At 42.6% G+C, this 26,075-nt stretch overlaps 1 protein-coding gene across 1 annotated transcript in view; it reads left to right on the top strand.

Moving 5' to 3' along the window:
- The window catches only part of LOC124553974 (polyhomeotic-proximal chromatin protein-like), a 354,542-nt gene that overhangs the window by 288,705 nt on the left and 39,762 nt on the right, over positions 1-26,075 (top strand). The window contains exons 12-19 of the mRNA XM_047127998.1: positions 2,059-2,199; positions 8,724-8,848; positions 9,302-9,449; positions 9,525-9,929; positions 12,930-13,124; positions 14,261-14,546; positions 16,378-16,512; positions 18,294-18,595. Of these exons, the coding sequence (XP_046983954.1) occupies positions 2,059-2,199; positions 8,724-8,848; positions 9,302-9,449; positions 9,525-9,929; positions 12,930-13,124; positions 14,261-14,546; positions 16,378-16,512; positions 18,294-18,595 (1,737 nt within the window). The remainder of the gene's footprint in view (positions 1-2,058; positions 2,200-8,723; positions 8,849-9,301; positions 9,450-9,524; positions 9,930-12,929; positions 13,125-14,260; positions 14,547-16,377; positions 16,513-18,293; positions 18,596-26,075) is intronic.

Below are 26,075 nucleotides of genomic sequence, written 5' to 3'. Positions count from 1 at the left end.
GATTCTTCAGACGATTTTCTCATATGGCCTTATTCTTACCCAGTATCCGATCTGTATTGTAGTCAGTGTTGTGAGTCATGTTAGACACTGATTCAATAGGTCTATTGCCTATAGATATTTTTATTTCAATTGGATTCTTGCATCCAGACATCATAATCTTTGTTCTTTGTGCAGAGATTTTCACATTATCCCCATTCTTCGACTGATTTTATTTTCCAGTCTTGCCCTGAGCTGTCATTCCCCAGTTCTGTCATCTATATAAATACTCAAAAATGTAGTGGTTAAGCTACAGATGTGAATACTCTGTGACTGATACAGATTACTTCACATAGTAAGTTTTCTGTTCTCAGTACTATTTGTGTGCTGTGGTTTAAGCTTTTTATGACATCTGCAAGATGTACAGGATATCTTTGTTCAGTCATATCATCCCATAGGATGGACCTTTTGACTTTATCAAATACTTTTTTTTATTAAAAAAGAATGCAAAGTATGTCTTGAGCTGAAATTCTCTTCTCCTTTCAATCAGTTTCTCCTAAGAAAATATGTTGTCTATCACAACTGACCCTTAGCAAATGCAGGGTTTTTAGTAAAGCAACAAAGTGTCTGATATGGAAAGTAATATTTCATTAATTGTGTTTCCATATGGTTTATATTTAGTACTTATAAGCTCTTTAGTTTGTTGCCATATTTCTGTCACATTTTTAAAAAATTTAGCTATGATCAGAGCTTTTCTCCATCACCCTTTCCGTCCTCATGTCACTGTGTCTTGTTGGATGTTTTCCTGGGCAGTGGTGCAGTTGTTTCATGATGTAAATATAAGACAAGTCACATTGCAGACAAGGATGTGACTTGGCGTGAGAACAGAGGATTGCTTTCCTCACAAAGGAAAGACTGTGCCCTCTAGATAAATGAGTGAACAACAAGAAACAGATTGGGCTTTCTAATTCATTTTCTTCTTTGGAAATACCTGTAATGTTGAACTTGTTCATTTGAGGGAGTACCCTGCCTAATATTTCCTGTGTCATTTCATTCATCCATTCCATTGTTTGTATTTTTAATTATCATATAAATGTCTTACTTCACTAGATATGAAGGTTTAGATGCTTGTGGATTATGCTGTCAACAAGTGTCACATATCACACAAGTAACTTATGAAATGATTGAAGTGATTACATGTGATATATCTGTATAAATATGTGTGCATAATAAGTTTGAAATTAACCAGATAAAACACAAAATGCTACTAAGTTAAGAATGTAGAACGACTTATGAGGAATGAGCATATTATTAATCACGGGACTAGACGTTTTTTTTATTTTTATTTGTAATTTTTCACACTATTACGTTTAGCAACAACTTGCTCTTGCGAAACATCATAAAAATCGTTAAATGAGTGTAGGCTGAAGATCTCGGCACGAAAGCCAACTGGCGACGTGTTAATGGAACATAGTTGATAAGTACATCAGAAGATTGTGTTTGATTTTTGTATCACAAATATGACCTCAGATTGTAACAAGGTAAAGTATCTTGTATGCCACTGATGGATTTGCTTTGATACATTTAAATTAATGTTAACTGAAGCATCTTTTGGCTCGTGCCAGGCCTCGGGTTTCAGTTCGCAGAAGTTGTCTGCCGCATGACCTTTTCGGCCACTGTGAGTAATCGCCCGTTCTGAGTTTTCGTAAATGTTAACAGTGCTAGGTACAGTTCCTAAGCAGGAAGCCAAATGCCAAAATCTGAATCACAGAAACAAAGCTGATAAAATAGAATCAAAATTTTTGCGTGAAAAGAGAGTAACAGTTTCTCGCAGTTTTATGTTGTAGCCAAAAGTGATTGTCACGTTACATGAGAACCAACTTTTACTAAGCCAAAATTTAGGTTATTACGAATACGGAACCTCCTTGCCGGTGCGATACTCCTGTCAGAGTGTTCGGACTCTATCTGACGTTCACAAAAGGAGTGCAGAATTCAGTAGAACTGTGCGACACTGCGGTCCCCCGATTCCCCGGGAGACGTAGCACAGTGTGACGTGACCGGACGTGACGTGACGTGTCGCAGGTGCGGCCGCTGTCCAACATCCTGCCCTCGACCGCAACGACGACGACAAACCGGCCGGCGTCGTCCGTGTCGACGCAGACGGGTGGCAGTGTGACGGCGTCCCAGATGAGCCAGGCGCAGGTGCAGACGCAGAAGGTGCAGGTTTGTAAAAAAAAAAAAAAAGTTTTGTAAAGAGGGAGAGTTGCAAAAATAAGTCCACAGTGCCCCAGAAAGCTGTGAGAAGAGATGAAAAAACTTGCTGCCTGATTTCCATCCTTTTTGTGCATTTATTTATAACATATTGCGACAGGGTTGGTGTCCAGTAGTTAGCTTGTCCAGATGAAGTATCACTGCTGCCAACAGACACATGACAGAGTCACACTCCATTTGCTACCATTCTACTGCCATAGATAATTAATTTTTTCTTGTCATTTGACGACTTTCAATTGCAATGTAAAGCATACATCGTGTACACAAAATTGTCAAATTATTATTTGTGCAGTATTTTATGTAACCTTACTATTGACATTATATGTTACAATGTGCTGCTTCTAATTGTATATTTAGTTTTGCCTAAAATCTAGTTAGTTGACCTTCCCTCTACAATGTACCCCCTCTACAACGTACGGGTGAAAATGATCCGAGAGCGACAATTGTGCACGTGCGTCAGATGCAGGTGGTGGGGGAGAAGCATATAGCTAAAAAAAATTATACTTCATTCTTTCATAAAAGTTGACATTTTGCACATAAAAACAGAGTTAGGTCATAAAGACTCAACCTCGTAAAGCATCACCTGTCATTTCATGCTGTTGACTGAAGGTTAAGTGAAATTGAAAATTGAAGTTGTTCCTGTAGGATCTAACCATAAAAGGGGCTGAGAGATATGACATTTTACTCACAATTAGGCCTAGCTCTTTCGATAACCCCAGTTCCACCCTTTCCAATAACCAGTTTACTTTCTCTAAAGAAACAGTAACTAAGAAAATATTTGTGATTAAAATTTGGAGCTACCCAAAAATACTTTTGTTATTTAAACTTGTTTATTTTGCAGATTTGATATTATACAGGGTGTCAATAATTAAAATTACAGGTTTCAAAATGCTGTCAAATGAAAACCACTGCTCAGGACAACGTCAAATTATTGATACGGGGAGAAGTGTCGCGGAACGTAAAAAAAAGTTTAACAAAAATTTTGCCAGTAGATGGTGCCATAAGCATCTTAATGTTACTTGGGTCAGCTACAAATAACAGATGAATTGCATTACTACAACAATAGTTTGAGTTGCACATTACATCGTCCATACTGTTCAATGTGCACGATTGCCCAACCTCGGCAGTCGACACTTGTGGCTCTGTTAGTTAGGTAAGCCTGTCTGTCACGGCTAGGTCGTACCACATTGGATGGGATACAACTGGTTTTTTACTGTCCTGAGCCCAACAAGTGCACAAAAAAATTGTCCTAGGACCAAGAACTGCATCAAAAGCAAAATAGCCTCGGCTTCTAATTGTTGCGAGATTGGTGCGAGACATATTCACCTGTCCACTGTTTTCTGCCACAAGTTTGAAATTGAGAAACAGCACGTTCCACAACCGATCAGTGTGTCTGAGGGGGTCACATTCAGAATGTGTTTCGCAATGCATGCCTTAAGTTCAGCTACATTTCTAATTGGAGCATTGAACACAGTGTCATTCAGATAACCCCACAGCGAGAAGTCACGCACACTGAGATCGGGTGGCCTGGACAGCCGAGCTGTGGAGAAATGAAGGCCAATAATTCTAGCACGTCTGAAATACCTCTGCAGCAACCACTCCGCTGGCTGTGCAATATGTGCAGGAGCAGAGTCTTCATAAAAATGACCCTACACGGTACAGGTAACATTACCCCAGGACTCATCTCCTCGAAAAAATGTGGCCCCCCGATGAATGTCAACCCGCGCCACACAGTAACCTTTGCACAATGAATTGGTGCTGGTTCACGGATTTTTCATTGCCGATATTCTGCAGTTCTGTGTATAGACTTGTCCTCGGAGAAGGAAATGGGCTTTGTCTGTCCTGTCCAGAGAATGTTCCACGACGATTCATTGTCCACTTCCATGCGTGCAAGGAATTACAGAGAGAATGTTCATTGTTCATGTTCCTGAATATGTTCTTTTTTTATGTATAGTAATGGAGGATGTTCCCTAGGATTTTACACACCATGCTCACAGGCATGCCCAACATTTGGGCAATTCCTCATGCACTGTGTGTTTGCACACCACTGCCCAATCCGTAAAGCAGTACTGTGGCCAGACGTTTGACAGAGATTCGATCAACTGCTTTCCTCCATCTGCCACACTTCTCTTCAAAATACCTATCATTTCAAATTTTATAATTATTTTCTTCAAACCCTTTGCAGACTTTGGACCAATGCCTTTTTCATACCTTTGAGCGTCCAGGACTTCTGCAGGTCTGGTGGTGCACGGTCACTGTTCCTGTCAAAGAGCTTTACCAGCAGTGCACGATCCTTCACAGAGACAGTCGTGGGTGTCGTGGATCAAACCTAGGAACAGCTTTGTGCCGCACATCTTACTCTGGCTCTTACAGCGCCATCTATTGGTCAAATTTTCGTTAATTTTGCCTCCCATTCCCCTCCCCTTCCACCCAATCAGTAATATGCTGTTTAAATTTGGTGTCATTTTGAGCAATCATTCTATTTCTACAGTGTTTCGAAATTGGAACTTTAATTATGAATATCCTGTACTTTTGTTGTTCTAATTTTTATGATTCAGAAAGTGCCTTTGGTTATTGAAATAAGCCACTAATTATCAAAGCATAGAAACTAGAGAAATTACAAACCTGAGAATTTTGCGTGAATACCGTTAATCCAGTAATGGAGCTCCTGATTCAAAAAATTACCCATATGCCATTGCTTGTAGTAAATTAGTTGTATTTAACCAATCTTAAAGAGTTTTCATATAAAAAAATTAGAAGGCATCACTTTTCAGTGCAACCTTGCACAATACTGTACCTTATTGCCATATTGCTGCTGAAACTATGCTGAGTGTGGCAGTTATGTTGTGCTCACATAATTTCACAGACAAGCAGTACAGCTCAATTCAATTTCATATTGTGAAGCATAGGTTAATAGTTAAACCCTGTGTTTTCTTGCTAGCACAACTGCTTCTTGAAAAAAACCTTCTCAGTTATTTGATTATTTCTGAGTAGCCATTGTTTCTGAAAATGACTGTACATGGTAAGCATGTTGTTTACCTTTCATTTATAACACTGTGTAATTTGCATAAATCTTTGCACTGGTGGAAATTGTGCATTTGAATATGTCTGTGTATTCTTGTTGTTACTAGCCAATCCTGTAAGTATTTAAAATGTAGTGCTATTCTGCTGTGTAAATCTCTGTTTTTGAAAAGTAGTTTACAATGAAACAGCAGTAACATGAGTAAAGGTTACAAATTCAGGGAGTTGTGGAGCAAGGCTGTCATGTAAAATGTTTGTAGTGGTCGAAGACCCACAAATTAGAAAATTGATGGACTTTTCGATGTAACGTAAGGTAATTTCTTTTTTCTTCTGGGAGGTTGGCAATATATATGTATGTGGCTGATTTTAACTTTCCTTAGTAGACTATTCGTACAATTTTTGTAATTTACTACAGAATCATTGCTTTGTGGCTGAATTGCACTTTTCAGTACTGGCTGTCAATTACATTGTGAGATTTTATTTTGTCACCTAGGTGTCAATTACTCTTCATTTTGTCACCATAACTGTTTCTGGGCTGTCACCCCTTTTTCTTCTTTCCCCAGCTGTTTGGATGGTGACCTAGCTTAACAGATTTTTTAAAAAAATAAATACAGTGATGCTCGCTTCCCAGAGACAAACAATAATTAAAATCACAGTAGTTCCAGGAATAAGCATAGGGGAGCAGATGCAACAATCCTGCACTACTGTCCTGGCGAGATTACAGTGGGTGTGGTTTGCTGTCACCTTCCTGTGACCTGCTGCAGACTGTCGAGTGTGTATCTGCGTTGTGTGGACGGTTGTGACGAGTGTTCGTTCAGTGTAGTGTCGGGTGTGTGCCGTCACAGGTGAAGGGTAGCGAGAGTGTGAAACCCTGTGCCGGCAGGTAGCCTATTCCTCTCAGATAGCACTGATGGGGAAGTCTGAGCTCAGTGTCCCCGTCTGTCAGACGGATCACCTCTGAAAGAGAAGAAGGATGCCAACACTTCGTGAGGCACTGTGGAGACGTTTCGATTAAAAGGCAGGACAGTGGCGCAACGACTGGCACCTGGGAACTTTTTGTTACCACCTCTTCTTCCCTTCTCGGCCAAATACCGAGGAGTGAAAATTTATTACCTCTGAGAAACTGGCATTTTGCCTAGTCGAGCACTGATGCACAGGGTGTGTTAGCGACCTTCGCTATGGAGGCAGGTAGAAACACTACAGCTGTATGGAAATACATGTTTTGTTTTGGACCACACATACTATTTTCTTACTAATTTTCTATTCTACTGCAATAAATTCTGAAGTCCTTTACAGCTTCACCTTCAGGCATTAAGGCACATTTACCAAAATAACATGCACCCGCAGGTGTATCTTGCTGCCGTACCTCGCTTGCCTCTCCCCTATTAATGTCAGACTCTTCTGTTTACTACATTAGAGTATGCTGTGGTGCAGCAACAAGACATACTTATGGGTAAGTGCCTGGAGGTAGAGCCACAGAAAGGTTTAAGAATAGATTGCAACTAAAGTAAATGACGATCAAATACAGGCGGCCGCTGTGGTCAAGTGGTTCTAGGCGCTTTAGTCGGGAACTGCACTGCTGCTACGGTCGCAGGTTCGAATCCTGCCTCGGGCACAGATGTGTGCGCTGTCCTTAGGTTCGTTAGGTTTAAGTAGTTCTGAGTCTAGGGGACTGATGACCTCAGATATTAAGTCCCATAGTGCTCAGACCCATTTGAACGATTTTTGATCAAATACAAGTGGAAAATTAGTAAGGAAATACTGAATAGTGGCCAAATCTCACATCTGACTGCAGTGCTACACATTTCTCAACGTGAAATATGATAAATATGGGACCACTAGGGCTCATTTATGACAAATATATTGTGCAGATACTATCTCAGCAGGTGGCCATTAGCACAAACAGGCAAGAACTGAGCCTCTGGGGGGCAGGGGAGCAGAGTAGGAGAACGTGCCTCCCCCGATTCTCACGGAGCCGGCCGCCCGCTTCCGTGTTCTGCACTCTTGTGAAAGCAGAATGATGTAACTGATCCCTTCCGGTGTCACGACTGCCCAGTTCGAGCCCCAGGGTTAGTCTCTTCACTCGCTTCAAGTAAGGAAAGGAAAAGACGAGCAACACGTGACACAGAGCAGACTGTAGTACACGGAGTCTCAGTAGTGGCTGCGAAGCAGTCGTTTGCCGACGGTAGCAGTGATAGTTCAGCTCTGACCTCTACCGGTATGTTTTGTAACCGTACATCACAACTCTTCCCCCGGTAAAATCGCCACGTAAGCAAACACTAATGGTGCTAAATTTCTTGTATTTCACATTGAGAAATGTGTAGTGTTGCAAACTGGTGTGAGGTTAGGCCAAAATCGCCAGTGCTGAACACAGGAGCACCCGAAAAATGTTCTAAAAGGAGGAACTTGGAGTTACAGGTGGTGATGTACAAAAAACATCACCAGTAATGATGATTTAAATCATTAAGACGAAATGTGTCCAGTGAACATTTCTTAGTGGTCGGAGAGAAAGATGTTAAGTATGTTCAGTAATTATTGTCCTCAGATGGCCACTTCACCATTTTACTCTTTATTCATATGTCTCAATATTGCCTGCACTCACTGCCCTTCCCCTTCTGTGGTCACATCGTAGGAGGGCACGAAAAAGGAGGGCATGAAAATGCATAATTAACCTTTCGTGCCACAGATCACATTCAAATTTCATCAAATGGTTCTGAACTGTTGCTAGTGGTTACAACCTATACAAAAGAGCAAAAACTGTGGTCGTACTGTCCTCGAAAAGGATAAGACCGTGTTTAATGTGGATGCAGCCCCACACTGTCCTTAGAGAAGGGCTGAAACGTCCAAAAGTGCCACCAGTGTCAAAAAATGTCAAAAATGTCTTCATGTTGCTCACTGTCATTTTCGGCTTCAAAATGTGTGGGAGTTGACACCCCACGGAAACGGGCAGTTTCATTGACACGCTTTATGCCACTTGTCAGAAAATTGCACGATTTTGGTGCTGGACATCACAGTTCTAACCTCCGTCACTGAAAAGGGGTGAAATGTGACCTACTCGGTGACACTGGGCAGAATTGTGAAGAAGTGTGATGCCAATGTGACTTCATTAACCGTCATTACATCCCACACAAACTCCTGAGATGTGCCCCCTTTCTTTTGCACGTATCGACACCACGCTATCTGAAGAGTTGTCGAGTGTGAGTGTGACATCGCCGGGTGCACTTGCACCGTTAGACAGGAAAGTTGTACATGCCTCGAGCTAAATTTCAAACTTCTATGTCACGTTTGGAGACAATTACAGGGCTTTGAAAAAGTGATTATTTAATTCCTTTGCACAGTGTACGAAAGGAAGAAAAATATCCAGTGTCTCGGTAGCAACAGATAGTTTTATAGGACCACTGTCGATGTTAAGATTCTGCTAGACGCAGTCTCTAACCTCACTCTTGTGTCGGCAGATGAAGGGGCGCGCCAAGCCGGGCCTGAGCCGAGTCTCGCCCGCACCTGCAGTCACCCAGAAGGCCGACGCCGCCAACCAGACGAAGCCGCAGGGTGTCGTCCAGTCGGGCATGACGCCGCCGAAGTGAGTCGCCGTCGAGGCTTTCCTCTCTCCTCCTCCAGCTCCGTCACCGTTCCTCCTGAACACGTTCTGTCGTAAAGAGTAGTGCCGTCGAGCCCCTGGCACGACAGCTCTGAACTGGAGTTCCCTGTCTACCTAAATCTTTCCTGAGCTTTTGGCAGTAGTTGTACATTCTCCTGAGGAACTCCACTTACTGCTGTTTGTTGCTTTTGATGACAATAGAGATTTTAGAATTAATTATTTTATCCCATTTCCTTTAGTGCGAAGCTCAGATTGATTGTCAGGTTAGAATCCTACCGCTTCAGTGTTTCCTTGCAAGTTCCAGTTCTCTCTTTAGTCTGTGACACTGAAATCTGACTCCTCATATTTTTGACCTCTACTTCAGAATTGTTAGCTTTTCTGTTGTGTACCATTTAACATACCATAGAATTTTGAAGCTCTGTCTTTTGGGTATAGGATTCTGCCGAATACTGCAATGCCCATGACACCGGAGAAACAACAACAACAGCAGCAACAGCAGATGATCAACAAAACACTACAGCAGCAGCAACAACAACAACAGCAGCAGCAACAGCAGCAACAACAGCAGCAGCAGCAACAGCAACAGCAACAAGTGATGCTGCAACAACAACAACAACAGCAGCAGCAACAGATGCAGCAACAACCGTCACCACAACAGCAGCAACACCAACAGCAGCAGCAGATGCTAGCCCTCCAACACCAGCAGCAACAGCAGCAGCTGCAGCAGCAGATGCTGCAGCTGCAACAGCAGCAGCAACAACAGCTCCAAGCGCAGGCGCAAGCGCAGGCACAGGCTCAAGCGCAGGCCCAGGCGCAGGCCCAAGTGCAAGCGCAAGTACAGGCCCAGGCTCAGGCGCAGGCGCAAGCGCAAGCTCAAGCGCAAGCCCAGGCCCAGGCCCAGGCCCAGGCCCAAGCTCAAGCGCAGGCACAAGTGCAGGCTCAACAGGTGCAGGCTCAGCAGCAGATGATGCAGCAACAACAGGCTCATCAGCAGCAACAACAGCAGCAGCAGCAACCACAGCAACAGCCTCAGTTGCAACCCCAGCAGCAGCAGCAACCACAACTACAGCAGCAGCCACAACAGCAGCAGCAGCAGCAGCAGCAACAACAACAACCACAACCACAACCACAACTACAGCAGCAGCCCCAACAACAACAACAACAACAAGCACAACAACCCCAGCCTCTGTCGCAGCAGCAGCTACAGCAGCACATTCAGTCCAAGCTGCCCCAGATTGGTGAGTACACATTGTTTTGTGGGACACTCACACAAAATATTTACTCCTAGATAAAATTTGTCATAAATAATGTACAGGCTCGGACAAAACTAGGGAAACACCACAATAAATACCTGCTCGAACATAAATGCAGATGCAGGCCGAGCCTGCAGGTTGTACTGTCGTGTCTGACCTCGGGTGGCACTTGTGGAGTGTCCTCGATACATTTAGTGTCAGTTATGATCAGAACAGGTGACCTGTGTAGTTATAAGTGCACTGTGTCGGAGCTCGGTGCATTCGAACGTGGGCAAATTGTCGGTGCTCGTACGGTGGGTGCTCCCTTAACTAGGGTACCCAAAGTGTTTGGTGCTCTGAAGACTTATAACTGTACAGGGAATGCGGAAAAGCACCACATCGTAAGTCAAAATGCGGACGGATGTCTGCGACGTACAATCGTGACGGACGGTCGTCGGAGACGATCGTGACAAAAAATAAAAGGACGACAGGTGAAAAACTTGCTGCAGAACTGTACCGTAGGTCACACTCACGAATCCTGTCGGCACCTGAACAGTACGGAGAAAATTCCGTAAGGAGGGAATTGCTGGGTGAGGTGGTATTCCAAAGCCACTCGTCAGTGATGCAAATGCCCGTAACAGGAAAACGCAGTGCTAAAGTCGTAAAACTTGGACTCTGTAACAATTTGAAGGGAGACATTTGGTCAGGTTAATCCTGTTTCCAACTTTCCAACTTGTGGACCAGTTTATGTCCCAAGTGTGGAACACGGTGGGGGTTCGGTGACGATTCCGGCAGCCGTGTTGTGGTGTTCTGCGGGCCCTACGGCTGCCTGCAAGGTTTCATTACTTCCGACGATTAGGTGACCGTTTCGGACGATCAGATCCGTCCCGTGTTACAGTGGGGGGCTGAGTTTGGCCAGAAAATTAAACTGTCCGCAAATAACAAATCGACTGTACCCCATTAAAAATCTTTAATGGCATTAAAAATTTTGATACTTTGTCTTTGGTGTGAATTGAAAGTAAGCTGTAACAAGCAGAGCTGTTCTACCACGTCTACTATTTCCTCTCCAATAGAAAGTGCTGTTAGTTTCCAGAAATCACAATTGACATAGTCCTGTCTTTGTCAGACCTCTGTTCAGTTACATATAGGATATCAATATCGGGTTTGGGACTCACGAATTCAGTCTGGACTAATTTACTTTTCAGGGTCTGAAAATTGTGGTGTAATCGTTCAACAGTCTGGAATCCTTACTTGTAGATGACATCACTAATGGAACACTTCATCATTAATGGGACATTTGTTTTAAAAGAAATGTTTTCGTAAAACCGCTGGGACGATCTACGCCACCACGAGATTTTGTAGTAGGTGATGTAACAATTTTTGTCACATCAACTAAATTTGACAGAAAAAAGGATTTTGTGTATTTATTTCAACTGTTTTTTGTGTTACAATTTTTTTAAAGACTATTTGGATGAAGATACGGTGTAGTATGATGAATTAAGCCAGTGCCACTGACTCAAAATTACTGATGTTCAGAAATAGTTTGCACAGTTTGGAAAGCTGTTCATTTCCACGTTAATCTCTCTGTGCACACATCACAGAGTAAGGAGTCGTAGCAGTACAATTACACACGTAACATTTCTGCATGTCAGATAACCTGAGCACTCATTTAGCTCTCCAAAAGCAACTGATGTCTCGTTACTGTATGTAATCTATGTTTGGGCAATAATGGCACTAAGTCCATGTAAACTAATTGGTTGATCAGAATTGTAGATCACACCAGAATATCGAAAGTAGGACCTTCCTATGTCGATACGTTTCCAAGTACTGTAGGCTTCTCGGAAAGCCCAGGTCGACAGCCTCAGAACTGTGTCCTTTCGAGGGTGTCTCGAGCCGGGGAAATGACGGAAAGTCGGGTGGAGTGAGGTTGCGACTGTAAGGAGGCTGGAGCAGTGTTTCCACATTGTTTTTTGACCTGATAATTTGTCATGGAGAAGGCCGTGTGGCTGGTAGCATTGTCGCAGTACAGGTTACGGGAACAGGTGACATCTGCCCTGGTGTTTGCAGTCCTTTTTCTTTTTCAGTGTTTTGAGCACTTCCATATAAAAGGCAACGCCGATATTCTGTCTGCCGTGTACGAACTTGTTGTGGATGATACCACTGGCGTTGAAAAAGATAGTGGTCATTCCAAATGTTAGTGCTATCATTTTACAGATTACACACAATGCCTCCTTCACAGTGTGTGTCTTGCAGCACCAGATTTCTTAAGATTTATGAAACAATGTGTGCTTTCACTTTGATGGTTTCGTGTTGCATTTTTTGACAAACTTTCACTGTACACACATTATTAGTTACAATTTATGCAATGAACATTAACATCTCCCTTCTTCTATATATATATATATATATGTATTACACACTCTCTCTCTCTCTCTCTCTCTCTCTCTCTCTCTCTCTCTCTCTCTCGTACTCTACTTTTACTTAATTTTTTTATGTGCTTGAGCTATTCCTGACCATGAACAGTTAGTAATATGAATCTGTCTTCAAATCCCATGATTGCATTTACAGACAAATCGGAGTATTTTCAAATTGTTTCAAATTTGAGGAAAAGTGCCATTTGGTACCACAGTAGTTACATCTCGGGGAAGGCAAACCGACAAGTACACAGTAGGTCATTCCCAAATTGGGACCACACGACTTTGCAGAGTGTACGACATCGCCAAAATCGACGTGTTCTCCATGTTTGCTAGAGGCACGAGTCCGTCGCTCGTACCCGACACGGCCCGATCTGTGAGTGTACTCACATTTTTGGAAGTGTAAACATTTTTCAGAGCCTGACAAACCTCGCTCTGCCCACAGTGATGCCGACCGTGCAGACGCAGACGCCAGCTCCCGCCGTGCTGCCGGCGGACACCCGCGGCCCGGCCACGCTGCCCGCTGCCGCGCCGGTCGTCACTGCCACCGCGGCCGCCCCCGCCGCCACGCCTCCGCTGTCTGCTGCCGGCCTGCAGCAGCCTGTCGCACACGTAAGTGCTAGCGCGTGCACTCTCCCGGCACCTGCTAGTTTATTTATTGGGGTCTATATAGTGGTAGGAATGGAGGTTGTCAGTTGTCACCAGTGGTGTTGAGTGGTTGACATGTACACCTAAATTAAAATTGTTTGGTACTTGCTGGACACTATCCTCACTCTCAGCTAATTCAACACTATAAGAAAATACACACACACACACACACACACACACACACACACACACACTCTCTCTCTCTCTCTCTCTCTCTCTCTCTCTCTCTCTCTCTCTCTCTCTCTGCCTCACACTGTGACAGTCCTGCCATCTTGGTGTTAGCACAAAAAATGTCTGACAGCCTTGTCAATCATTTTCCATACTTTGTAATACTGTACAGGTGAAACACTAACAATGGGGCACTGCTTCCAAATAATGCAGGTGAACACTAGTTCTGGTGTTGAAATAACCATTTATTCTGCATTACAAATCATTCGTAAACAGCTGGTGGTTCAGACACTGACAAAAGTGTGTAAAACTTGTGCAGCCTGACAAAGGTATTGCTCACTCTAGCCAGGACAGTGTACTCTTTTTTTTCTGCCATTGGTGGTCTTCGAACTGCGGCACAGCTGGTGAGGAAAGTAGGCACTGTCCAGAGTTAGTCGCGAGGAGTGTGTAGACTCGTGCAGGAGTGAGGACTTGAGGCGTGTGGTCGCATTAGACATTAAAGTGGACAGGGAAGAGACCGAACAATATCTCAAGTGATATATGAAGAACATGTCTTAGGTCAAATTATTCGTGTAACTGGGAAAACAATCACTGGGAATGGACGTACGTGTACGAAAGGCAGAATTACAATTCCAACAGGATGCACATAAGAGCTAGAAATCGTAGTGACTCATACTTGTAAATAAATTCCAAAATTATTGTGAAACTTGACTCAAGTCATTGTTGTTTTCTTAGTACATAGTACTAATGATGGTCTTAACTGGGGTTATATCGGTTAGGACACCTGGTCACGATTATTAAAAAATGAATATGAACTATTGATGTGAGCCTTACTAGTAATTAAACAGCCTGATGGCTGAAAATTAATTATTGTCATATCAGTCTACAAGGAATTATGCAGTAATTGTTCATGGGTGCATCTCCTGTACTAGTCACCACTGCCGCAGATACTCGAGCTGTTGCCGTTTGGAATTGGAGCGGCAGACATTCGGCACGTGTGGTACGTGCGCACCTCTCTCCTTGTCTTGTCCGTACCTACCTGTGCAGCCCCTTCCTCTGTCACTGTCCCACCACCAACTATATTTGCTTGTTTACTGGAGAACTACATTCCACACATTCACCTGAAGCAAGGTGTAGAAACTGCAATGGCACGGGACAGCTACACTGTCCCTGCTGCCTACGAGGTCAGTTTTGTAAGATCCCGAGTTATGAATGAAGGTGGCATCTTTTTTAAAACCCGAGTCATTTATTTTTCACCGTAGCTCCTTTTTGGGATATGCACTTCCAGTGTATCCTGACCAGTCTTTTTAAAAAAGAATCGTAGCACAGTGGACTCTTTAATGTTTCGGGAGCAGGCGTGTGGCATATTATGAACGCAGTGACGATAAGTTGCCTTTGATTTATCATTTATTCCACTAATTTACATTATGTGACAAAGTGGTTACAAGTAAGATTTAAGCTTACCCTTGGCAATAGTTCCATACATAGTTACAGATTCTAATTTGTTACACTTGAATAATTTACTTGCAAATTAATTGTCTTCAACCTCGGGAGAGAGAGAGAACTGTTGATTGAGAGTGACCTTTGCAGACAAAATCATTACAAGAGCCACATCTTATTGTTGTAGGGCTGTTCTTTTCCCATCCACATCTACTTTTTTCCCTCACTGGTTGCTCTCATTACACAGATACACGCTAACATCAGCTGCTAAACGTGGTATCGCACATATTTCAATACGATGTGGTTGCACGAGTTGAAAAGAAGGGTTTTTTAGAAAAACTCGATGTGGGTGTTTCCCATTCTTCTAATTTGCTAAAAATAACACCTGCACATTGATACCAGCCGCATTCGACAATGGGTGCTATACAGCCATTGTCAGTCTTTTTGTGTTCAAGTTACTGAATATTTATTGCACATTTGGTAGACAGTATCAACCCCACCCTTTGTCTTATTATAATTTTGTATAAAATCTGGATAACAGAAAAGTTTCTTGAATACTGGACCAAAGCCGTAATTCACCCACTCCTCAAAAAGGAGATAGAAGCAACCCAGATAATTACAGAGGTATCTCTCTCTTACACTGCACATACAAGATTTTCTCCAGAATCCTATACAAGAGGGTCAAAGAGCAGCTAGAGGAAGAATTAGGTGAATACCAAGGAGGCTTCAGATCTTGGAGAAGCTGTCCAGAACTGATCATCACTTTAAAATTAGCGATTGCATAGTACAAGAAACGAAATAAGCCTCTTGTAATATCCTTCATGGACTTAAAAAACTGTTAGGGAGGTTCATATGGATAACTCAAATGATAGAGCACTTGCCCTCCTAAGGCAAAGGTCCCGAGTTCGAGCCTCGGTCCGGAAACAGCTTTAATCTGCCAGGAAGTTTCATATTGGCGCATACTTTGCTGCAGAGTGAAAATCTGATTCTGATTACTATATCGTCAGCAAATCGAATACAGTGTATTTGTTTACTATTAATTTTGATACATTTAGAACCACATTTAATTGTTTTTATTGGACTTTATGCAAATAAATATGGAGAGAGGACAGAACTGTCAGTCTTGCTAGTCTATACCCGTTTTATAGAGTTTCTCAAACTGTATCCTCAAGTCTACCTTGTCAAAAGCCTCATCTAGGTCATCGAATGTGGAGTGCTGTTCGTCCGAGTTCTCCTTTCCACGAGCATTCGTAGTGTCGGTGTAGCTCCTTTGGGCCCTTTCCCTTACCTAAATCCAAATCGGTCGTCAAAATTTCGTACAGAAAAGTGGAGTCGACAGTTCGGATTGACACACGAAATGACAGTACTGACGCATCACACCGAGATACGATCTTTAAACCTGTGTCCGGCTGAAGGTGACGGTGTACACGAATTTGAGACCGCCGGCAACAGTGAAAGGTTCGAAAGTGTGAATTGCCCGACGCGGTGCAGGTGCAGAGCCAGCCGACGTTGGCCGTGCCCGCCACTCCCCCGACGGTGACGCCGTCGCAGACACTGCCCGTCGCCGTCGCGCCGGCCGCGCCGCTGCCCGTGCCCGCCCCCCTCACAGTCGCGGCCGAGGACGACCGACAGCAGGTTCCCGTGGGGCCGCCCACGGCGGAGGTGCCGGTCCAGGCGGCAGTGCAGCCGGACGTGGCCGTGGGCCAGCAGCCCATGGACGTCGACGACCCGGTCGCCATTTCTGGTGAGTGAGAGTGTGTGTGCGTGTACTGTCTGGCACCTTTGCAGTTCAGTGGGAACTCGCCTGCACCTGTCTGCAGCTCGCGGTCCTGTGGTTAGTGTCACTGCCTCTGGATTACAGGGACCCGGGTTCGATTCCCAGCTATGTTGGGGATTTTCTCCACCTGCGGACTCATCATTTCCTCGTCATTCAGAAAATGGTGAGGGTGAACTGTGAAAAGATGTTTATGAAATCACATTAAGGGTTATTAGAGATGAAGGTGCTTACATTATGATTAATAATTTTGACGCTGTACAGTCCTTTCCATGTATTTCTGTTTCATAATTTTGGTTATTTTACATAAAAATTCTACTACATTTGTGGATTTCTGTCATCATGGGTTTTGTATTACTGATTTCAGTTAACAGAATTATGTACGTACAGAATTTCAAATAGTACAGTTTTGTAATCTTGCATAAAAAATATTGCTGTCTGCCAGTCAGTAAATTACTTCAAATGATTTTAGATAATGGTTAATAAATGTAAAAAGACAATGCAAGTTAAAATGTATTGAGTAGTACATTAAAATAGAGTATTTCTACTCCTGTATAAAACTAGTACTGTAAACTCCCCAAATTGATATTGTAGGAAATCTAATGCATTACAAGGACATTTGACACACAAGTTGCACTATTACTGACCTTAAAGAGTTTTGTAGAAAAACGACATGCTTAATGTAACATATTGAGTACAGTGAAGCTGAATGATCAGTCTCCTCACTCTGAGGCTTGTCACATTTTTGAGGGATTCTCTAAGTCTCATTTCATGTTGCAATTATGTCAAAATCACCTGATTTAATTTGACTACATTCCATTATGCTTTTTTGTTCTTTTCTTGTTGTTCATTGTATAACCTCTTCTTCAGTACACTTCGGAGTACACTGCCATCTCAGAGAGAATTCCCATTTATATATTTGTTCCCTCTGTGCCCAGGTACATGAAATTAATAGTTGAGGGATGAGTGTAAGACTTGATCACATTGTCTCTCCAATATTTGTATGACATTTTTATCTGTGCATGCAAAATTTTTGTTACCCCCCCCCCCCCCCCCCCTCTCCCCCAACTTCTGTTTTGGCCAACCACCCAACCACAGGCTGTGCAACAAAAATGTTCAAATGTGTGTGAAATCTTATGGGACTTAACTGCTAAGGTCATCAGCCCCTAAGCTTACACACAATCTAAATTATCCTAAGGACACACACACACACACACACACACACACACACACACACACACACACACACACACACACACACACCAAGGGAAGACTCGAACCTCCGCTGGGACCAGCCGCACAGTCCACGGCTGCAGTGCCTTAGACCGTTTGGCTAATTCCGCGCTGTGCAACAATGTCAGTTCCTTTATATTAACTCTTTTACTCCCTTCCTCTAAAAACTGTTTCATCTTCTCACCACTTGTCTTTCTTTTTTTGTTTCTTAAGATCAGTTCACACCTCTTCCCTCCCTGCTTTTACCCAGGAATCCTTCTAAATTTAATACTTTCCAATTGAAAATATCTCTTTCTGTAGTTCTGCTTTAGTTACCTATTTCTGAATCTTTTTTACTCTCTCAGATTGAGCTTCTTGTTAATTTATTTTCGTCAGTATTATTTTATTACGCAGGAAAAACTGGGTTCTATGTTTCGTGTTATATCTGTATGACCTGTTTTAGGCTACTGGTTAACAAATCGTGCAAATCTGTTGCCTCAAAAAAGTACGAAAAGAAATGTTCACAACTGCTGCTGCAGGTTTAGCAGCCACTGGAGTCACTTCCACCAAGGAGGACGCGAGGCCAAAGACTCCCGGAATACCGCCGGCACAGGAGCGCGACATCCAGCCGGTGACGGCGATGGAGTGCGACGACGCGCAGGCTGCGGGCGTGCAGGCTACGCCCCCTCGCCCCGCGGCGGCGGCGACGCCCGCTCCGCCCGTCGCCGTAGCCCCCGACTGCCCGCCACAGCAGACGGACGGCGCGAACGCCAACATCGCCCCGCCGCCACCCGCGCCCACGCCTGCACTGCCCACCCTCAAGAGGAGTCGCGGGCAAGAGGTCTGCGTGCGGCGCCGCAGCCGGAATATTTCGTGCTCACTTAGGCGGTTAAGCAGCTCGCGTACTGGCACTGCTGCACAGTGCTAAGTTGTTACCCCTGCCTCACGTTGAAATGTTTCATTTTGTTTCCTCCAGTTTAAATTCGTATGGTGCTTTATAGTGAGTAGAGTTTTCTCACAGTTCTACATTACAAAAGCACAATGAAAAGCTGTGAGAATTATTCTCATCCAGAATAAGTGTCCACTCTCTTGAGGAATGTGTGCTGCTTTTAAACTTCGTGGCAAATTAAAACTGTGCCCGTACAGGGATTCAACAGTTAATGGCCCAAAATGTTGTTCTTTTACATTGACAGTTCTCAGTTTTTTTAATGTTATTGTAGTAGATTCAAAATTGCTTTCGTAGAAGGAAAAGCCGGAAAAATATATCTTTTTTGGCCTTCTATTCCATTTAATTTTTTTTCCTTTCCAAAAAAGGACTAGAGAGTAACGGCACACAAACTGACAAAAATTACTTCGTGGGGCTGTTTCTATCAGAACTGATGGTTTCTCTCTCCCACTGACAAATCAAAGTACCTTACATGGGAAACACTTGTGTATTGTAAATAGCAGTTTTCACATTTCCACAGTTAGCACTAAAATCTGACCTGTTCTGAAAAGAGTTGTTAGATATTTCTTGTTATCACTGCTGTCTTCAAATTGAATTTCTTCAGCTTCTATAGAATTGTGGAAATATCTTGTCAATGATGACATAACATGGTGATTTTTCATTTGTCTGGTCTGTAAATTGCCCAGCTTGAATTATTCGAGAATGCATTGTTTCGGAACACTAAATTCCTCATTTGGTGTATCAGTATCAGATGGGAAAGACTCCTAGATTAATTCCATCATCTACTTTCCTTCAATTTTCTTACTATGACCTGCCATGCAAAAACATGAAGCTACACACCTGACGGAAGTTACAAATACAGAAAAATTTACATGAAAATTTTCTGAAAAAACAAACATTTTGTGCTTCTAAACTGTTACTAGCATAAATAGACTTGCCACAAAATTGGGGAGAAATATCAAGACCAGATCATTACCGTAAACATTCAAAACCAGGCACTGAATAAAAGCCTTCTAACAAGCAAGGAAGCAAGCAGATGGTGCAAATTGCGCAAGTACTGAGTTTTGAACTGCTCTGAAACCACAGATAATGCACCTGTAAGGGTTCTTGGATTCTCAACAATGAACCAAACTAGGAATAACCAATACAGAATATTTTATGCCCTTTTGTTATTAAGTGGGGCTCAGAAGTCCCACCAGTTCATAAAGGGTTAAAATGAGAACCTTTGTCTATCAGGGGTAAATGCTATACCAACTGAGCTATTCAGGTGCAACTGATGCCTGTATATTTCAGTCAGTAGAACATTTACTGCTGATAGGTGGAGGTTCCACCTTCGAGTTCTGGTCCAGCACAATCTCTCTCTCTCTCTCTCTCTCTCTCTCTCTCTCTCTCTCTCTCTCTCTCTCTCCAGTTTGTGCCATGTAGAGCTCCACCAAGTATTGTGGAAGTTATTCTTTTATGACTCAAAACAGGTCCTGTCATTCTCTCTCCCCCCTTCTAGTCACTCTTTTCCCTCCACATACTTATTTCCTTACTGATTTTATAGACGACCATCTCATTCTCAGGGTTCCCCTTACTAACAGAAACCTTAAAGAATCACTTTATTGTCTGTCCAGGTCTGTGTGTCATTTAAGACTCATTTTTGTCGGGAACCAGTAGAGGTGTGCAATTGAAATTTGGCACGTACGAAGATCTACGTCCCTTGTCAGTGTAAACAATTTAAGCTTTTAAGTGAGTGCAGTCAGAAGATATGGCCACAGATGCCACATATTTTGATACTCGCAAACTCGCTCATCGAAATGGATAAATACATGTCAGGTCTTGTGGTTTAGCAGAGAAGGGTGTGCCTGGAAAGAGGTCGCAGGTTCGAATTGTGGTCGGATTTTTGAACCCAGCCCCTAAACCTCAACAATGTGAGGAGTCACCAGAAACAACACACAGTTTGGATTCTACATGAAACTGTAGGTCCCCTTTCCCCTGTTGGACAACTGGGAGTGGTTAGGGACAAACAAGTCGCCAAAGTGACATCCGATAGAGAGACTTTAACCAGGGCATTGAACTGCATGAAATTATTATTGTTGTTATCTGTATACCTGATCACATTTGCACGGAACACTCTGAATGTGAGTCCTGCTTGTCCTTCTCCAGGTTTTACTATCTCACCAGTTCCTGTAATTTTCTGCATCCTCAGTAACACTATGTCCCAAATTCTGAAATTCACGTATTTTCACGGTTTTCCCACCACCCATTGTCCTCTACCATACAACACTATGCTACAGATGTACATCCTCAGAAATTTCTTTCTCGAACTGAGGCCTACAGAATTTTGTACTAATATAGTTGACTCCTTTTAGCAAGGAATGCGTGCCTTGCACATACTAGTCTGCTTCTTTCATCGTGTTTGCTTTATCTGTTGTGCTTTATTTTTCTTCTCGTGTAGCAGAAACGTTGACTTCGTCTTCTACATGTTGTTCTCCAATTTTGATGTCTTGTTCTTGCTAACCTGACTTCTTCTACTCCTTGTGACTTTTGTCTTTCTTCGATTTACCCTCAGTCTGTTTACTGTGGTCGGTGTACTGTCCATTCCATCGAACAGGTCCTCGTAACTACCCCTCCGTTTCACAGGGGATCGAATTTTCGTCATAGGATACAAACATTAGTTCCACAACAGAATCGCATCACCTGCAAAATAGTGTCCATCGGGGCTAACGCGTCCATTCTCCGTACACGTTAAAGATCTTTTGGTGACCGTGTTTGCCAATTACACTGTCTAGAATCGAGTTGCCGTCCCTTCTGTACCGGTAGCTAGTGAACAAAATATATAAATATCGAATATCAGATTGCAGACTGTAGTGAAAAGAGCCCAGTATGTGTTTCTTTATGGAGAAGCATTGTCAGCAGCAGTCTAGTCTCCAGGGTACGTCAGGGTGATGTGGTGAGGCTGATCCTGCTCAGTATGCGCGGTATCCCATGTATTTCAACCACCACATGACATGGGCCCAAGTTGGGACCGTACGTAGGACAGTTGACGACAGTTAACCCGAAGTGTCAGACTGTCGCAGGTGTCGCAACGCTCGTGTGAGGTCCGGTACCGACGTGCTGGAGGAGGGGGTGATCTGTGTGTGGACGAACTCTTCGGGTTCGTGGCTCCAGAAAGTCGATTACAGCACGGTGATTCTCGTGCACTGACATACTTAAACTCTACACCACTACATTACAGATGACAATTCGGAGCCCTTTAGTGGTGTAGTACTGCAAATGTGTCGACGTGAAGAGTAAAGATGTGAAATGCTAATAATGTTTGTTTTATTTAAAAAGGTTGAAGAGAATTCCTATAAAAAAAACTTAAAGGCATTTCTACTGTATAAACAACATAACTTCTTTTTCAATTTTTTATTGGTGATTTGCTTCCTCTCCTAAAGACTTGCAAAAATGTATCACAGTGTACCATTCTCGTAAACACTATGTTATTAAAAGTGCGACACGAAACTGACTGTGATTCTTGTGTGTACTAGGACACGGGCAGGTACCGAGGGTAATGTAACACATTCACTTGCGGCAGTTGATGGCAAACAAATGAAAATACATGCCAGCTGTATATTAGTACAGAAGAGTCGAAATAAGTTTTATGTTTCATTTTAATAACATCGTGTTTACAAAAATGGTACACTGTTACACGTTTTTCAACAAATCTTGGGGACAGGAAGTGAATTACTGAATAACAAAAATGTAGGGTGCTATTTGAAAAAAATGTGCTGTCTTTTTTATCTTTGTAAGGGACAAAATTACGAGAATAGCAACTGTGCTGTTTAGAGTCCCCCTGGTAGCTAAAGAAATGTATATTTTTTATTTTGCTTCTGAACAAACAGGTTTTTATAATGGTGAAGATAAAGGAGACTCTTTTTGTACATAAACTGCCTGGTGGATAAAGCCGAAAGCCCCAGCGAAAGTGTTCACACGTGTCGAATTTGTTGGTAACTTGTTACGAAATGCAGAGTGACTTGCTGACGACCAGCAAGTGGCTGTCAGCGTAAAATCCATTGTGAGTAAAGCTTAGTTTACACAACAACACTAGGTTGCAGGTGACTGTGCTACCGGCCACTGCGCGTGCACTGCGCAACTCGGGTCGGTGAAACTAAACACTTTCTGCGTGTTCCAACTTTGGCGACACTAGTTGCACGAGTTTTGAGGTTACGTGTATCCGTAGCGTGTAGACAAACTGAAATGTGAAGTGGAGAATGGAGAATAATGTTCACTTTTTGGATAGATATGCTTTTCGTAGAGGTTTGTGGGATTTCAGTTATGCTGATTACAAAAATAAGCAACATATTGCTGCTCCTGAGACCTTCACATGTGATCAGTACATTGATAGTTTGAAAATGTCTGAGCTGCAGGGCCAAATTTATTGAATTAGGGGCGCATATAAAACTGAATGAAGAAACATACAAGCAAATGTAATTCTAGCTGTGACAGTACTCTCATCTACAAGACTAAAATCCCATCATTTGAGTTGGCCAACTCTCTCTCTCTCTCTCTCTCTCTCTCTCTCTCTCTCTCTCTCTCCCCCTCTCCCTCTCCCTCTCCCTCCCTCTCCCTCTCTCTTCTTATATTGTTTTGTAAGGAATATTGTTGACTGCAGGGAAGGCTACACAAATCGAGAAACTGTGTTCTTTATTCAATATTCATCTATTTAAAATTTCGCAGCAGTGCTCCCCATTCACATATGTTTGAATTTTGAAATATTGCCACTGTACAGATCTATCTTCAAGAGAGTAGTTTGCAAACCATTCTCTTCTCAATGCAGCCTGCTTCGAATAATTACTGCTTTTAATGTTAATAATTATTACTGTTAATGTAAATAATTATTGGTGTTAATGAAAAAGTGTCATTACCAACTAAAACTGCATTATATAGCATGCAAAATGTTCTAAATTGTAATGCACGCAATGTGATAGGTAATTTCAGTTCTGGCGACAGTGCTTCACACATTATAGCATCTTTATTCCTTATCGCATAATTAACTCTTATTTAGAAGAAATGTGAACAGTTCTGGTGACATTCTAAGATAATTAAAAGAACTTCTTGGGTCTTCCATTACAAATTATTTCAGCAAGGATGCTGAGCAACCGAGCTGACGTCTTTTCTTCATCCAGTCACGAATCGAACCACGTTTCTTACTTTTTTTCTTATGCAGCAATTCCGTGCAACAAGCTTTAACTCCATCACAACTCGTGCAATGTGCAGCGGCCACAACTTTCATTTCAGACACAACTCAGGAACCCACAAACTGACGAAACTGAAGTGTATACTGGTTTCGACATGTCTATAGTCAAATATGAGACCACTTACGTGCAACTCATTCCACGCAACGAGTGGCACAACCCGATGCCGTCGTGTAAACTAGACTTCGGTAGATGGGAATGCCTGTTATCCTCTGATGAAACAATCAGTAGTCAGTGACTGGAATCTGTCACAACTTTCACGTATCTCAGATTTTATGTGGAACTGCCACATAAGTCTGACCTGGGCAAGGTGGATGGTATGCGTGGTAGACTTAGATGTATCGGCAGCTTTATACAAGAATGGTATGTAAGGAGGTTGTAGTGTTTCATCACTTAACACTGTTTTTTATGTCCTTTAGTGAGCATCTGACTCTTCAGATTTAAGCATTTCAAGGTCCAAACAAGACCATTAGTAACATCCTTCTCTGTGTCTACTCAGTATCCCATGTTTGTCCTACTTGGAATGGGTTGGATGCTTTTTAGTAACATTTTATGATGGGTACTACAGTGCAGAAACAAAAATGTAGATTTTTATACATTTGTAGTTTTATTCCTAATGTTCTGCATAGATCAAACAGTGAATTATTTTGTTCACCATATGCCGTGTATCTCATATATATTTTTCACATGTTTTGAAGTTTAACTGTACATTAATTAAAATTAGGACTTGCAAACATTTTACGATTTTAAGCTTGTAATGTAGATTTTCTTTCTTTTCATATTGTAGAGGCTGGATGGCAAATGCACAGCCAAACTAGTAATAATTGTTGTTTCAGTTGTTATTTCCACTAAGAAAACTGATTTGATACTGGTTTTGACAGTAATGTGCCCTAGCCGAGCAACAGTGTCCCTCTTATCTCCCCCCCACCCCCCCTCCCTTCCATGGTCCCCTGCCTCCACCCTTGCCAACATAATTACCAAACTGACAATTCCTTTGATAGACCAGGCAATGTCCAGTCGCCTGATACCTGGTATTAATGAAGTTCAGTACCATTAGTTGTGCAGTCTACTCATCTCATGTTTCGCTTTGTGCTGTAAAACCACATCCCAGAAGCTTCTGTGGTATTATTGTATGGAATGCTTATCATCCAGTTTTCACTTCCATATGAGGCTACACTCCAGAAAAACGGCTTCAGAAAAATCTTTTTAACACACGAATTGATATTTGATGTTAACAGTTCCCTCTTTTTCATAAATGTTTTTCTGGCTATTGTCAGTTTGCGTTTATATCCACTCCAGTTTGGCCAGTGCCACCTACCTTGCAGCTCAAACAAAAACCCATCTACTAATTTTTGTCCTAAAATTATTTAAGATAGTCTCGATCGTAGCTGATGTTAACTTCTGACCAGTTTCGGCCTTTTAAATCTGGGCCATCGTCAGCATTTCCACCACCTGGATGACGGTGATGGCACCTAACCCACTGTGGAGGCCTCAGTCACTGTAACTGGTAAGAAGTTAACATCAGCTGTGATGAAGACTGTTTTTAAATCATTTTAGGACAATAATAGATCACTGTTCTCCAAAAATGTTATATAAAATTATGACTAATTTTTGTGTCTCATTTCCTCATCCAATTCCCTCAGCATCACCTGATTTAACTGGACTACCTTTCATTACCTTTATTTTACCATCATACACATCCTCATTTCAGTCTCTTATCGAGACACTATCAGCTCCGTTTGACCACTCTTCCGAGTCCTTTGTTGCCTCCGACATAATCACGTCATCGGAAATCTCCCAGGTTTAATTTCTGCTCCTTGGCCTTTGTTTTTCCTTTATTGTTTGCTTGGTGTGCACATTGGATAGCATCAGGAAGAGTGTACAATGCCATCTCACTCTCTTCTCAACTACTGCTCGCCTATCGTGTCCTTTGACTCCTAACTGCAGTCTGGTTTGTGTACAACTTGTAGATAATATTTTCACTCTCCCTTATCTCTCCTAATGATTGCATCGAGAACCACCAATTGTAGAAGGTAACGGTCGTTACGATCTAATGAATGTCATTACGTGTAAAATAGATAGACATTTCCGGTATCGCTTTCACCCTGTAAATTGTACCGACCGTGAGCTCGGCACTTCCCTCCCGACTGCTC

The sequence above is a fragment of the Schistocerca americana genome, chromosome 11, assembly GCF_021461395.2.
Source record: "Schistocerca americana isolate TAMUIC-IGC-003095 chromosome 11, iqSchAmer2.1, whole genome shotgun sequence".
Taxonomy (NCBI): domain Eukaryota; kingdom Metazoa; phylum Arthropoda; class Insecta; order Orthoptera; family Acrididae; genus Schistocerca; species Schistocerca americana.
Note: the sequence above shows the minus strand (reverse complement) of the source record. Positions and strands in the feature narration are given on the sequence as shown.